Raw genomic sequence first — 13,552 nt, 5'->3', positions numbered from 1 at the left:
AGTTACCACCCAACCCCATATAACTGATTGTTATTCATGGCATGATTGGCTCAAGTCTCTGAAAATATTCAATGATGAGTAAAAGAAAAATTAACCATTGAAGATTCTGTGCAGCATTCAAAACTTACGTTACATAGGGAGGGAAACACAAGTAAGTCACAATTAATTTTAACACTTACTAATGTAGGAATATGAAATGGCTGGGGGTCCTCAATGTTTTCTAAATCTCCAATTTCTAGCTTAATTTTAGTTATTCTTTCCTGAAAAATACAGGAGATAATTCTTAGGTTTATTCTATCACGATTGATTATTTAAAATGAAAAGAACTGAATTAGTCATACTTTTCTTTGGTCTTTTAAATACTGACCTGGATTTGTCTCCTTTTCTTTTGTGTATTGCTGATATTGGTGTAAAATAACTTTATTTCATCCTTTATTGAATTTGATCGCTGTTGACAGTGTAATAACTGGGATTTCTTATCATTTAGTTCCACCTCCAGTTCCCTGTTATACAAAAGATTTCAGTGACAAAATTTGTTAATTTTTTTTTGAAAACAAAGTCCATAATTAGACACAATCTAGGCCTTTAGCGATAACAATACTTTGCACAGTTAAACCAAGAGTTTCTTCAACACAATGGCCTTAATTTTGCAGTCAGCAACAACATTGCAGAGCTCATCACTAAATGCAGAAAGTAATATAAGCCAATCTGATTCACATGCTTCAGTTGAGAACTTACACTTCTTCTGCAGTTATGTCCAATGTTGAAAGCATCAGTGAGACTGAGCAGTGTGATACATTACTGGAGAACCTATGCCTCCTAGTCACAAGCTGAGGGTCCATCCTTTAACGTCAGCTTTCAACTTAATTGGCAAGTTCTGCAGTCTTCTTACCAGAGGAACTGAACTTCTGAACTAACATTGTTTTTTGAAGAATGAAATCTCACTTGTAATGTTCATAACTGTCAAAGTGCTATTGATCATTAGAACTTGAAAAAACATATAACAGTTCAGAAGCATATTACATGAGAAAGTTACAAATCACACAACACCAGGTTAAATAGTCCAACAGGTTTAACTGGAAGCTCTAGCTTTCGGAGCACCGCTCCTTCATCAGGTGGTTGTGGAGTGCACAATTATAAGACACAGAATTTATAGCAAAAGTTTACAGTGTGATGTAACTGAAATTATACATTGAAAAATACCTTGATTGTTTGTTAAGTCTCTCATCTGTTAGAATGACCATGATAGTTTCACCGTCATATGTAAATCACAAAACTTTTTTTTTAAAAGTTACGTTGTCAGCGCAGATAAGGTGTTGAGATGTTGAAGGTGTTAGCCCCCCATGTTGCCTGTCTGTGCCATAATGTTTAGACTGATTCTAATCTAAAAAGTGAGTTAACAGAATCCATGTAAGACTCTGTTAACTCACTTTTTAAGATTAGAATCAGTCTAAACATTATGGCACAGACAGGGAACACAGGGAGCTAACACCTTCAACATCGCAACATCTTGTCTGTGCTGACACCAATTATTACAGTTAACCTGAGAATGTAACTTTTAAAAAAAGTTTTGTGATTTACATATTAAAGAAGTGAAACTAACATGGTCATTCTAACAGATGAGAGATTTAACAAACAATCAAGGTATTTTTCAATGTATAATTTCAGTTACATCACACTGTAAACTGTTGCTATAAATTCTGTGCCTTACAATTGTGTCCTCCACATCCACCTGATGAAGGAGCGGTGCTCTGAAAGCTAGTGCTTCCAATTAAACCTGTTGGACTATAACCTGGTGTTGTGTGATTTGTAACTTTGCACACCCCAGTCCAACATCGGCATCTCCAAATCATGATGTGAGAAAGTGGAATTTAAACTCAAGTAATAGATCTAGAAAATAAATCTGATCTCAGTGACCATGACAATTCTTACCAATTATTGCAAAAGACCATGTAATTCACTGATGTCCTTTGGGAAAGGAAATTTGCCGCATAATATGACACATAAGAAATGTGTGATACATGTGCTTAAGGGGAAGCAAGTCCCTCAGAATGCCCACTTTTCTCAATCTTGCCACCCTGGATGAAGTGGCAATATTAGGTCAAATATAAATCATCACTGTTAAACGGTGAAATGGAGCACACTTCTATTGAGGATTACTATTTGGCCCAAGTCAGTTTTTGGCCTGGGTAGATAAATATTGGTTAGGAAACCCGCTTCTCTATTTTGCAGATTTGATGGCATTAACTAATCTCCAACAAAACACTAATACTCAACATGTTGATTCCCGATTAAACCAAATTTTGATTTGTAACATTGAAGTGGGTCCTCATTTACAATTTGAACATCATGAACATACCCCAACTTATTGTTTTGATTGTCAACAAAATGAAACAAAAAATACCTTGTGATTAGAATGATCTGGAGTCAAAACATTTTAGGCGATTAAAAAGATTTTTGAAGTTTCAGAATATTTCAAAATATTTGTATTAAAAAGGCATATTTTTAATTCATATGATTGAGAGAATAAATAAAAAGCTGAAATAAAGTGGTATTTGTGTGAAATAGTATTTTTCAGATTCGTTTGGTATAAAAAATTGGTTGGATATAATGACGGCAAATTTCTTTCTCAGAAGGCCATCAATGAACTACATGGGTTTTTGCAACAATTGGACAGAGTTGCCATGGTCACTGAACTAGATTTGTATTCCAGATCTATTACTGTACTTGAGTTTAAATTCCATTGTCTGACAATGGTGGGATTTGAAACTGTTCCCCCCCGATAATTAGCCTGAATCTCTGTATTGCTAGTCTAATGATAATGCCTCTTACTGCTATAATGTAAAATGTGCACATGAAAATGCTTTTAATCATTTCAAGCAACAACAAGTATTAACAAGCTTATCACTTAAAATCCTGAACCATAATTAAACATTTACCAAGCTAGAGGGAAAGACTTGAGGGTTGCAGTGAAGGAGAAAGAACAGGACTGTACTGAAGCATCTCGTTAATAACTTGTTGTGGTCCAGCCTGCATGTTTCTGAGAGATTGTAATAGTTGATACCAAACTTTACTAACCTGATTTTGGATTCCACATCACCACCCAAGTATCTTGCCCTGTCTGTTTCCGAGGAGTAGTAGCGGTTGGGAAAAACCTGGTCACCTGCTGCAGTAAAGGCTTCTCTGCAGTTTGCGGGTGGTCTTTGCTGCTGCATAATTTCGCGAGCTCTGCTGTTACTCTAGGAAGGAGGATTGCTATTTCAAAGCTTGCTAGAGAAAACTGGTTTGAACAATAGTTTCATAAAAAAGCAGATGATGTGAGAGACAAACTGGTGATGAACAACAGGCAAATATGCCAGAAAGGATGACTGCAATGGTAGTATTCATTTTCCCTCATGTATTTTTACAGATGATGGAGTTCTAAGGAATGATATGGGTAATATTACAGTACTGGGTGTATTCTATAGGGTTCCAATTAGTGAGAAAGATTTGGAAAAAATAAATTTGCATGGAAAAACTGCATAAAGGTGCAAAACCTATAGTGTGGTGATAGTGGGAGCTTCTTCAATGTTATAAAGACAAGGAAAATACTGCTGAGTTATGCCTCACTGAGATGGCTTCCTGAAAATCAAAACCCATTACTCCTGGAGTTGTTGCAACTTAAATGTTTCCTCACAAAATATGTGATCCACAAACAATAAAACACAAGACTTACAATCCTTCCCTCCTCCTTATTGAAGCTTGGCATTTCTAAAACCCTTAACTTATTCCAACATTTTATATTCGGGCTAATGCAATTACATCATCTTTTCCAGCAATGTGAATAATATTTATAATGAAATGGGTGCAACAAAAGACTCCACATGAATAATCTCATATTTCAAATTGTAAAGTTTTCAGTGAAGGTCAGTGGATTAACATCAGCATAAATTAGCATTTCCGTTTTACCTGTTAGACACTGACTTCAACATGTTAAGGAGTCAACAATTACCCCAAAGTCTGGCTATTTTAATAGTAGGTTACTTCCCTTGATACTGGTTTAGTTTATAAGTGAAGTACCCCATTTGTCTGCTTGCAACTTATCATCCCGCAACAAGACTGCAGCTACCCTCATGTTACCAGAATCAATAACTATTTTGAAAGGTTTGGAAAAATCAGGGGAAGCCAACACTGGTTCATTTTATTAAGATTGTTTCCAGCTTCTCAAATGCTGTTGGACATCATGCTGATCATATCATCTTTGCTTGATTCTTTAATAAATTTGTGTTGAAATTGAAAATTTCTGATAAAACCCACACATTCCTAAAGATATCATGATTTCTCACTTAGTTTTGGGAAGTAGGGAATTCTATTAGAGACTTCACTTTTGCAGTTGTTGGCAACACTTGCCCTTGTCCTCCAATATATCCAAAGTAAGTTACTCTTGCTTTCTCACATTCACAATTGGCTAAGTTTATTAATAAGCCAGCCAACTGCAATTGCTTAAACAGATCTTCTAATTGTTTCATATGTTCTTACTGGACACTACTCTGTACCATGATATGGCCTCAATAAAGTACAATTTATAAACCTCAGCTACAACTTGATTCATAAGCCTCTGGAATTTAGCTCAAATGGCCCCACCAAACATTGGAACAACCCATTCAGTGTAACCATAGTGGATATTTCTTTAATTCTTCATGTAATGGATCAATCTTAGGAGGAATGAGGTACTGCCAACACTATCAATGGAGTCTTCAAACTGTGGAATGGGTACAAATCTATTCTTGTAACCACATTTACCTTTCTCTTATCTATTCAGGGTTTAATTGATCCATTTGGTTTAGGAACGAACACAATCAAAGTAATACAATACAATAAAGAACTGCAGATGCTGGAAATCTGAAACAGAAACAGAAATTGCTGGAAACACTCAGCCAGTCTTGCAGCATCTGTGGTGAGAAAGCAGAGTTACGGTTTCTCCACAGATGCTGCCTGATCTGTTGATTGGCTCCAGCAGTTTCTGTTCCAGTCTTTCTGTTTAAGCTAATTGAAATGTAGGGAGTTCATCTCAAGAAGTGTCCACCTCCATATCGTTGTCATCTTCCACTACTCTTACCACTTGACACATTTGTTCCTCCTTATCCTCTTCTCGACAACAATACCTTTTCAACATGTTTGTGAGAAAACTGATGCATCTTCCTACAATCAAGAATATTTATCAGATAAGTCACTTTACTAACAAGCTTGACTACATTATATGGATCACTACATTTCACTTACAGAGGTTGGCCTTGCAAAAGCATGAATACAAACATTTCATTTCCGACCTGAACTGTTCTAGCTGCTAAATGTTTATCTGCCCATTCCTTCATTTGCACCTGTCAAACTTCCAAATGCTCTCGAGCCACCTTAGGTACACCTCTGAGTCTTTTTAAAAACATGGACCTAGTCATAGAGATGTATAGCATAGAAAAAGACCCTTTGGTCCAACTCACCCATGCTGACTAGATACCCTAAATGAATCTAGTTCCATTTGCTTGCATTTGGCCCATTTCCCTCTAAATCCTTCCTATTCATATACCCATCCAGATGCCTTTTAAAAGTTGCAATTGTACCAGCCTCCATTCCTTCCTCTGGCAGCTCACTCCATAAACACACCACCCTCTGTCTGAAAAATTTGCCCCTTCAGTCCCTTTTATATCTTGCCCTCTACCTTAAACCTTTAGTTTTGGACTCCCCCCACTCTTGGGAAAAGACCTTGTCTATTTATCCTATCCTTGCCCCTCATGAGTTTATAAACCTCTATAAGGTCACCCTCAGCCTCCAAAGCTCCAGAGAAAATAGCTCCAGCCTACTCAGCCTCTCCCTATAGCTCAAACCTTCCAACCCTGGCAACATCCTTTTGTAAACTTTTTCTGAACCCTTTCAACATCCTTCTTATAGTAGGGAGACCAGAATTGCACACAATATTCGAAAATATAATCCAACATTGAGGATTTGTCTTTATAGTTCAAAGCACTTTTCTTAATCAATTCTAATTGACCTCCAATCTCAGAACCATAAATTAATTCAAATGGAAGAAACCCAGTAGGTTCATTTGGAGAATCTCTGGTAGATTATAGGAAGAAATCTAATTCTTTGTCCCAGTCCTGTGAGTATTTGTGATAGCACGCCTTAACCTTGGTTTTAAGAGTCTGATTATATCCTTCCATAGTTGTGGGCCTGTAGGTATACAAATTATTTCATTTATTTTCAAACTGCTAATGATTTCCTGGAAAACTTTAGACAAAGTTAGAACACTGAGCAAAATACTTCTCAATTGGTCATCTGCAGCCAGTAAAAATCTGAGTTAACATTTCCATTATGACCCAAGCTGTAATTGTTCTTAAAGGAATAACTTCTGGGGATCAGGTTGTTAGATCCATAATCATAAGAAGATACTAATGACCTTCATTTTCAATAATGGTCCTCCAACTGTAATGGTGATCAAGACAACCACCTGATGAAGGAGCGGCGCTCCATAAGCTAGTGTGCTTTCAATTAAACCTGTTGGACTATAACCTGGTGTTGTGTGATTTTTAACTTTGATCAAATTAAAGGTTGTGGTTTTCCTGCAACCTGGCATCGTTTTACAGCACTGCACTAAATCTTATTGAAGTCTTGGCTCTGTAAAATATCTATTTTCTGATGTTTGAATTTTCCATATTCCTATCTGTACTGCCAGTGGACTTTCATATGTTACTTCCAACATTTCCTTCCAGTATCTGGCAGTACCATTACTTGATCAACATATTCTTCATCCCACAGGTCTGAGAGGATGTCTCCACACCCTCATCAGAACTATTTCTAACAATTATATCACCCCTTAACCTCAGCTTCAGTGGGAGCTATCTGTGTTAATTTATTTATCAATGATCTGCTTCCTAAGTTTCAATTAATGAAGATATACCAAACACTTTTTTAAAAAAAATTATCCTCATTCCTAAATAGAGTTTCAAGTACCTTAACATTTACTTACGATATTAGTGTGTTCTCTAATGAAGCATTTTGTTTAGCCATTGTTCTGGTCAACACACATGATGGAAAGGAACTGGCAACTTGTTTCTCTTATCGCACTGGATGCTGCAATTATAGGCAAAGCTACAAATCTCACCCATCCCCAAAACACAGAGGATGGCTGCATTCTGAAATTGGTAGCACATCCGTCAAATGCAAATAAATAATTAATGGTCAATTGAGCTTGTTAACAGCTTAGTTGAACCCGATAATATACCGACCACACCTTAATGCCCATGATATGGGCAAATACACAGGTTCTGTGCTTCACTTTTGAAGTTCAAGAAAACAACGCACCAACACCTTTCAAGAGAAACTAGGGAAGGGCAATGAATGTTGGCCCGTCCAACAACACCCACATCTCAAAAGAGAATAAAAGAAAATTAAGACATGACACTGGAAATGGTAAATGATTTCCTGCAGGTGGCAGAATTGTCCCTCACAGTCTTAAAGGAACTTTCAAAGACAAGATTGATTGATTTGGTGGGTAAACTGGGGATAGCATTGCCTGACAGAGATGCAAGGTCGGAGACAAATTGAAGTACTAGCACTTAGGTTTAAAGGAAATACAAGAAGGACAAGGCATTCTGGGTAGTGAAACTTTGGAATTGGGCGACATTCAATTATGTGTAAGGCAATTTAACATGAGAAAAGGGCAAAACTAGAGATGAGAGAAAAAAAAGAGACAGGAGAGGAAGCAGAAAAGGGAAATGGAATTGAAAAGAACATGAGAAAACTAGACTTAGAATTGCAAGAGAAAGTGAAAGAATACAAATTATCAGCTTAAAACAATTCAGCTGAAACAGGAGATGTCATGGTTGGGCAGTGATGTGGGGTGTCTCAAAGTTATGAAAATTTGTTAACTAATTGCAAGTCTTTCATTTACATGTATTCCCTCCCAATATAATAGGCATCATTGCACTTATATTTAACAACTCATAACATTATAAAGATAAATAAATGTATATAATACATATATACACACACAAAATGCTACTGCTACTCAAGAAACAAAACCACTTCTGTCATTGCAGCAAAGTTAACACCAGCCAACAAATTGACATGTGCAACATTTGGTATTTAAGTGATCATTTTCCTCCGAAGCAGTGTGTGTGAAACCGTGCCCAGGTACAGACCATACCTGGAAACAACACAAGGAGGATCACCTGATTGAGCTTTACGAAGCTCTGAGGGTCATCGATGGGGTAGATCGGCAGAAACATTTTCCCTTAATGAAGGGGTTAAAAACCAGGGGGCACAGTTTAAAGGTAAGGAGCTGGAGGTTTAGAGAGACTTGTAGAAAAACATTTTTCACCCAGAAGGTTAGGGGTATCTGGAACTCACTGCATGAAAGGAAGCAGAAACCTTCAAAACATTTAAAATCTACATAGCTGAACACCTGAAATGTGATAGCATTGGAGGGTATGGGCCAAGTGTTGGAAAATGGGTTTAGAATTGCTGAATTATTAATAACCAGTATGGGCACAGGCCAAAGGGCCTCGTTTCATGCTGTAAAAACTCTATAACTCTAACCTTAATTTACAGAATTGCTCTGTAATAGAAAATGGCCTTCCTGTGTCCCTTTCTCACATATTCCCACATTATTTCTATTTATAATGTATACCCTTCAGGAAATCTTCATTAACCATCAGAATGTTTTTTTTAATATAGGTAAATCCTCAGTTTATCTATTGCAGTTCATCAAAATACTCTTGCCCCCTTGAACTTTGAGAACGTGAGGACTGCAGATGCTGGAGTTCAGAGCCAAAAGGTGTGGTGCTGGAAAAACACAGCCGGTCAGGCAGCATCAGAGGACAAGGAGAGCATAAGCCGTTAAAAAAGATGCAGAGTTTGTGCTGCCTGACAGGCTGTGCTTTTCCAATCCCCTTGAATTTTAAAGAGGATAAATTTTACAAATTTGAGTTTTGCTGAAAAAGGACACACTTTTTGAAAGCTTTACATTTTACATTCATCAGGACAATATGACAAAAATAAGGCTTTGCTTTAAAATCTCTCTCAGGAATGCTCCAGTAAATCAATACTGCCTCAGCAATGGCTTTGCCCAGTTTGGATGCTCATGTCTAAATGACAATGCAACACAATTAGTCTTGAGAATAAAATAGCTGAAAGTTAGTTCAAAGAGCTCTCAGCTTCTTCCTCGACCAGAAGCCCGAACAATCCCCATCCACCATCACTCTCCTCTGCCTGGCTGAACTTGTTCTCTCACAGTTATGCCTGCCTCTTTATAGAGTAAGTGGAACAATCCTTGTTCCAGTCCTACAAAGGCTCCCTCCCACAAGTCTTTTCTTGGTACATCGACAACTGCTTCAGTGCTACTTCGTGCTCTTGTCAGGACTCCCACATCTCTATAACTTTCATATCGCTGAATTCTAACACTTCTCTTCCTTTCCTTGACCTCTCTGTCTCCATTTCAGGAGATAATTCATTCACTGCCATCCACTACAAAGCCACTGACCCACATAGCTATCTTCATGACAGCTCATCACACCCCACATCCCACAAGGACCCCATCTCATTCTCCCAGTTCCTTCACCTATGTCGTATCTGTTTGGATAATGCCACTTCCCGAAACAGTGCTGTTGCCATGGCTTCCTTCTTCCATGACCAAGGTTTCCCATCCATTGTGGTTGACAGGGCCCTCAACCGCACCTGACCTATCACCCGTGTTTCCGTTCTTGTCCCTTCCCGTCACTCACAACGGCGTGAACAGATTCCCCTTTGTCTTCACTTTTCATCCCACCAGCCTCCGCATTCAAAGGATCATTCTTCGCTGCTTCAGACAACTCCAGCGGAACACCACCACAAAATACATCTTCCCCTCACTCCCCCGTCTGCATTTCTCAGGAATCGTTCCCTCCAGGACACCCTAGTATGTTCCACAACCACCAACGCCACCCCTTCCCATGGCACCTTTCCATGTGACCACAGAAGGTGCAACACCTGCCCCTTCACCTCCTCTCTGCTCACCATCCAAGGGCTGAAACAGGCTTTCCAGGTGAAGCAGCATTTCACCTGGACCTCCTCCAAACCTGTGTATTGTATTTGCTGCACCCAACGTGACCTACTCTACATTCCAAACGCAGACTGGGTGACTGTTTTGCAGAACACCTCCACAAGCAGGACCCCGTCCTTCTCACAGCCAATATTTTTAACACAGCGTCCTGCTCACACACCTACATGTCGGTCCTCCGAATGCTGCAGTGTTCAGTGAATCACAGCAAAACCTGGAGGAACAACATCTCACCTTCAGACAAGGCATTTTACAGCCTTTTTTGACTTAATATTGAGTTCAACACCTTCAAATTGTGAACAAGTTCTTTCCTTTATTTTAGTTTGTTATCATGCCCTTCCCCCTCCCCAGTGTCTGTCCTTTCAAGTCTGGCAGGAGACACACTATCGTTCTGCTATTCTCACATTCTGTTCACTTAATCTGAACGATCAACATCATTTCTTCACCAGCACCCTGCACCCACTACCCCCACACACCCCCCCCCAAATATTACATAAATGCTGCCCCCTCCACACTTCACCTCAGCTCAGATGAAGAGTCATCTCAACTCAAAGTGTTAACTTGCTCACTCCATTGATGCTGCCTGACCTGCTGTGATCGCCAGCATTTATTGTTTTCAGTTGTTCAAAGTTAACCTTGCTCCACCACACTAATCACCATGAATGTACAACTTTGTTTATCTCAAACATCATCCCCATTATAAGCATTGTCAAGCAAAAAACGGAATTCTGCAGAATGAAAATTGCAAAATTGGCCTACTTTGATTATCAGGATTCTTTCAATGTTCCTCAAATCGATGAAGCAGTTTGCCACCACTGGGTTGCTTATTTCTAAGGATTCAAAAACTGTTGGGAATTCTGGATGGTAAACAGCTCTTTAGAGAGAAAAAATACAAAGTTATTTTTGATTTTGTTTAGTCTGTGTACAGAAGCTTCACGAACAATGTAGGGTTTGTATCAAGATCAGGGCCAATGACTCAGTAGTCATCTTGATATATTCCTACTATGAAACATCCAATCAGCTTGGATCCTGTGATGTAATTGACTTCAGTTGTTTGTATCACCTTGAATACCATCAAGATCAAAGCTTTTTCCCTGCAAGTCATTAAGTTGAGTAACAATTTAAACATTTCGCTGGTACGTTGCTTGGAATCACAAGCGATGTACAATGTTTTTTTTACCATGAGACTGGATTGTCACATGATTGACTCAAATGCCAAACAATTATGAGTAGGTATGCACACCTGATAGTACATGACTATAATGTCACATGCACAACAGCACAACCCTTTGCTAACCTCTGTAGATGAGTGAATACAAGCAATTGTACAGCTACCTTAAACGGTAATGTGTAATGAGACAGATTAATTAGGGAGCTTAAGGTGAAGGAACCTTTAAGGGGCAGTGACTATAATATGTTAGAATTCACTCTGCAGCTTGGGAGAGAGAAGCTGGAATCAGGTGTAATGGTATTACAATTGGGTCAAGGCCAGAGTTGATTGTCAGGGGAGCCTAGGAGAAAAGATGATAGAGTTTCTGGAAGCAATTTGAGAAGCACAGTAAGGAAGATGAAGCATACTATAACGGGGGGGATGAGACAACCACAACTGACCAGGGAAATGAGGGAAAACATAAAAGCAAAATAAAAATCATACAATGGAGGGAAGATGATTGGAAAGCCTTTAAAAAATAGCAGAGGATAACTAAAAAAGCAATAAGGGAGGGTGAAGATGAAATATGAAAATAAGAAAGCCAGTAATTTAAAAGAAAATTGCTACAGGTTTTTTAGATATTAAAAAAAGGTAAAAGAGAAGCAAGAATGGACATTAGACCTCTGAAAATTAGGCTGGAGAAATAGTAATGGGAAAAGAAAAGTGGCAGAGGAACTGAATAGGTACTTTGCATCAGTTCTCAGTGGAAGACACCAGTACCAAAACTTCAAAAGAGTCGGGGTGAGGGGGGTGGGGGTTCAGAGGTGAGTGTAATGGCCATCACTAAGGAGAAGGTAATGGCGAAGCTGAAAGATATAGAAGTGATTAAATCAGTCAGAACTGATGGATTACACAGCAGAGTTCTGAAGGAGATAGCTGAGGAGATTGTACAGGCATTAGTGGTAATCTTTCAGGAATCACTAGAGTTGGGGAGGGTCCCAAAGGACTGAAAAATGGCTAATGTAACACCCCTGTTTAAGAAGGGAGGGAGAGAGGAGGCAGAAACCTACAGGTTGGTTAGCCTGACCTCAATTGTTGGTAAGATTTTAGAGTCCATTATTAAGAATGAGATTGTGAAGTACTTGGAAGTGCAGGGTAAAATAGGGCTGAGTCAGCACAGCCTTACCAAGGGGAGGTCATGCCTGACAAATCTGTTAGAATCCTTCAGGGAAGTATTGAGTAAATTAAACAAAGGAGACCCAGTGAACAGAATCCATCTTGATTTCCAGAAGGCCTTTGATAAGGTGCCACAGAGGAGGCTATTAAATAAGGTAAGAGCTCATGGTGTTCGGGGACAAGGTACGGGCATGGATAAAGCATTGGCTGACTGGCAGAAGGTAGAGAGCAGGGTTAAAGGGGACTTTTTCAGAATGGCATCCGGTGAGTTGTGGAGTTCCGCAAAGGTCCATGTTGGGACCACAACTATTCACGTTAACAATACGGATGAAGTAACTGAGGGCTTTGTTGCTAAGTTTGTAGATGACACAAAGATAGTTGTTAAGGAAGCAGGGAGGCTGCAGAGGACTTGGACAGTCTAGGAGAATGGGCAAAAAAGTGGCAGATGGAATACAATGTGGAACCTGTGAAGCTGTGCACTTTGGTAAGAAGAATAGGGGTGCAGACTATTTTCTAAATGAGGAAAGGCTTCAAGAATCTGAAGCAAATGGGGACTTGTGAGTTCCAGTTCAGGATTCTCTTAAGGTTAAAATGCAAGTTCAATTGAAAGTTAGGAAGGTAAATGTCATGTTGGCATTTATTTCAAGAGGGCTAGAACACAAGAGCAGAGATGTACTCTGAGGCTGTCTAAAGCTCTGGTCAGACTTCATTAAAATATTGTGAGCAGTTTTGGGCCCCCTATCCGAGGAAGATGTGCTGGTCTTTGAGGGGGACCAGAGAGGTTTTCAAAGCTGATCCCGGGGATGAAGGGTTTATTATATGAAGAGATGTTGAGGAATCTGGGTCTGTCTCAATGTGGTTTAGAAGTTGAAGGAGGATCTCTTTGAAGCTTATGGAATATTGAGAAGCCTGAATAAAGTGGGCGCGGAGAAGATGTTTCCATTACTGGGAGAGACTTACAGCCAAGAAGACATGGATGTAGGTTTGCTCGCTGCACTGCAAGGTTCATTTCCAGATGTTTTGTTACCCTTCTAGGTAATACCTTCAGTAGACCTCAGGTGAAGCAATGCTGAAAATTCCTGCTTTCTATTTATATGTTTGGGTTGGTGATGTCATTTCCTGTGGTGAAGTCACTTCCTGTTCCTTTTCTCAGGGGT

The 13,552-nt window shown here is 39.2% G+C and overlaps 1 protein-coding gene across 3 annotated transcripts in view; it reads right to left on the bottom strand.

Annotated features, from left to right (window-relative positions):
• The window catches only part of LOC122540973 (structural maintenance of chromosomes protein 6-like), a 129,474-nt gene that overhangs the window by 27,726 nt on the left and 88,196 nt on the right, over positions 1 to 13,552 (bottom strand). For all 3 annotated transcript variants that reach the window (XM_087977535.1, XM_043677351.2, XM_043677375.2), the window contains 4 exons: positions 10,829 to 10,943; positions 3,079 to 3,239; positions 368 to 503; positions 180 to 260 (listed from right to left, as the gene is read on the bottom strand). In XM_087977535.1, coding sequence (XP_087833661.1) covers positions 180 to 260; positions 368 to 503; positions 3,079 to 3,239; positions 10,829 to 10,943 — 493 coding nt within the window. The remainder of the gene's footprint in view (positions 1 to 179; positions 261 to 367; positions 504 to 3,078; positions 3,240 to 10,828; positions 10,944 to 13,552) is intronic.

The sequence above is a fragment of the Chiloscyllium plagiosum genome, unplaced genomic scaffold (assembly GCF_037043375.1).
Source record: "Chiloscyllium plagiosum isolate Xiang-an unplaced genomic scaffold, Cpla_swu_hap1 HiC_scaffold_3, whole genome shotgun sequence".
NCBI classification, from domain to species: Eukaryota; Metazoa; Chordata; class Chondrichthyes; order Orectolobiformes; family Hemiscylliidae; genus Chiloscyllium; species Chiloscyllium plagiosum.
The sequence above is the reverse complement of the archived record's forward strand: the minus strand, read 5'-3'. Positions and strand labels throughout refer to the sequence as shown.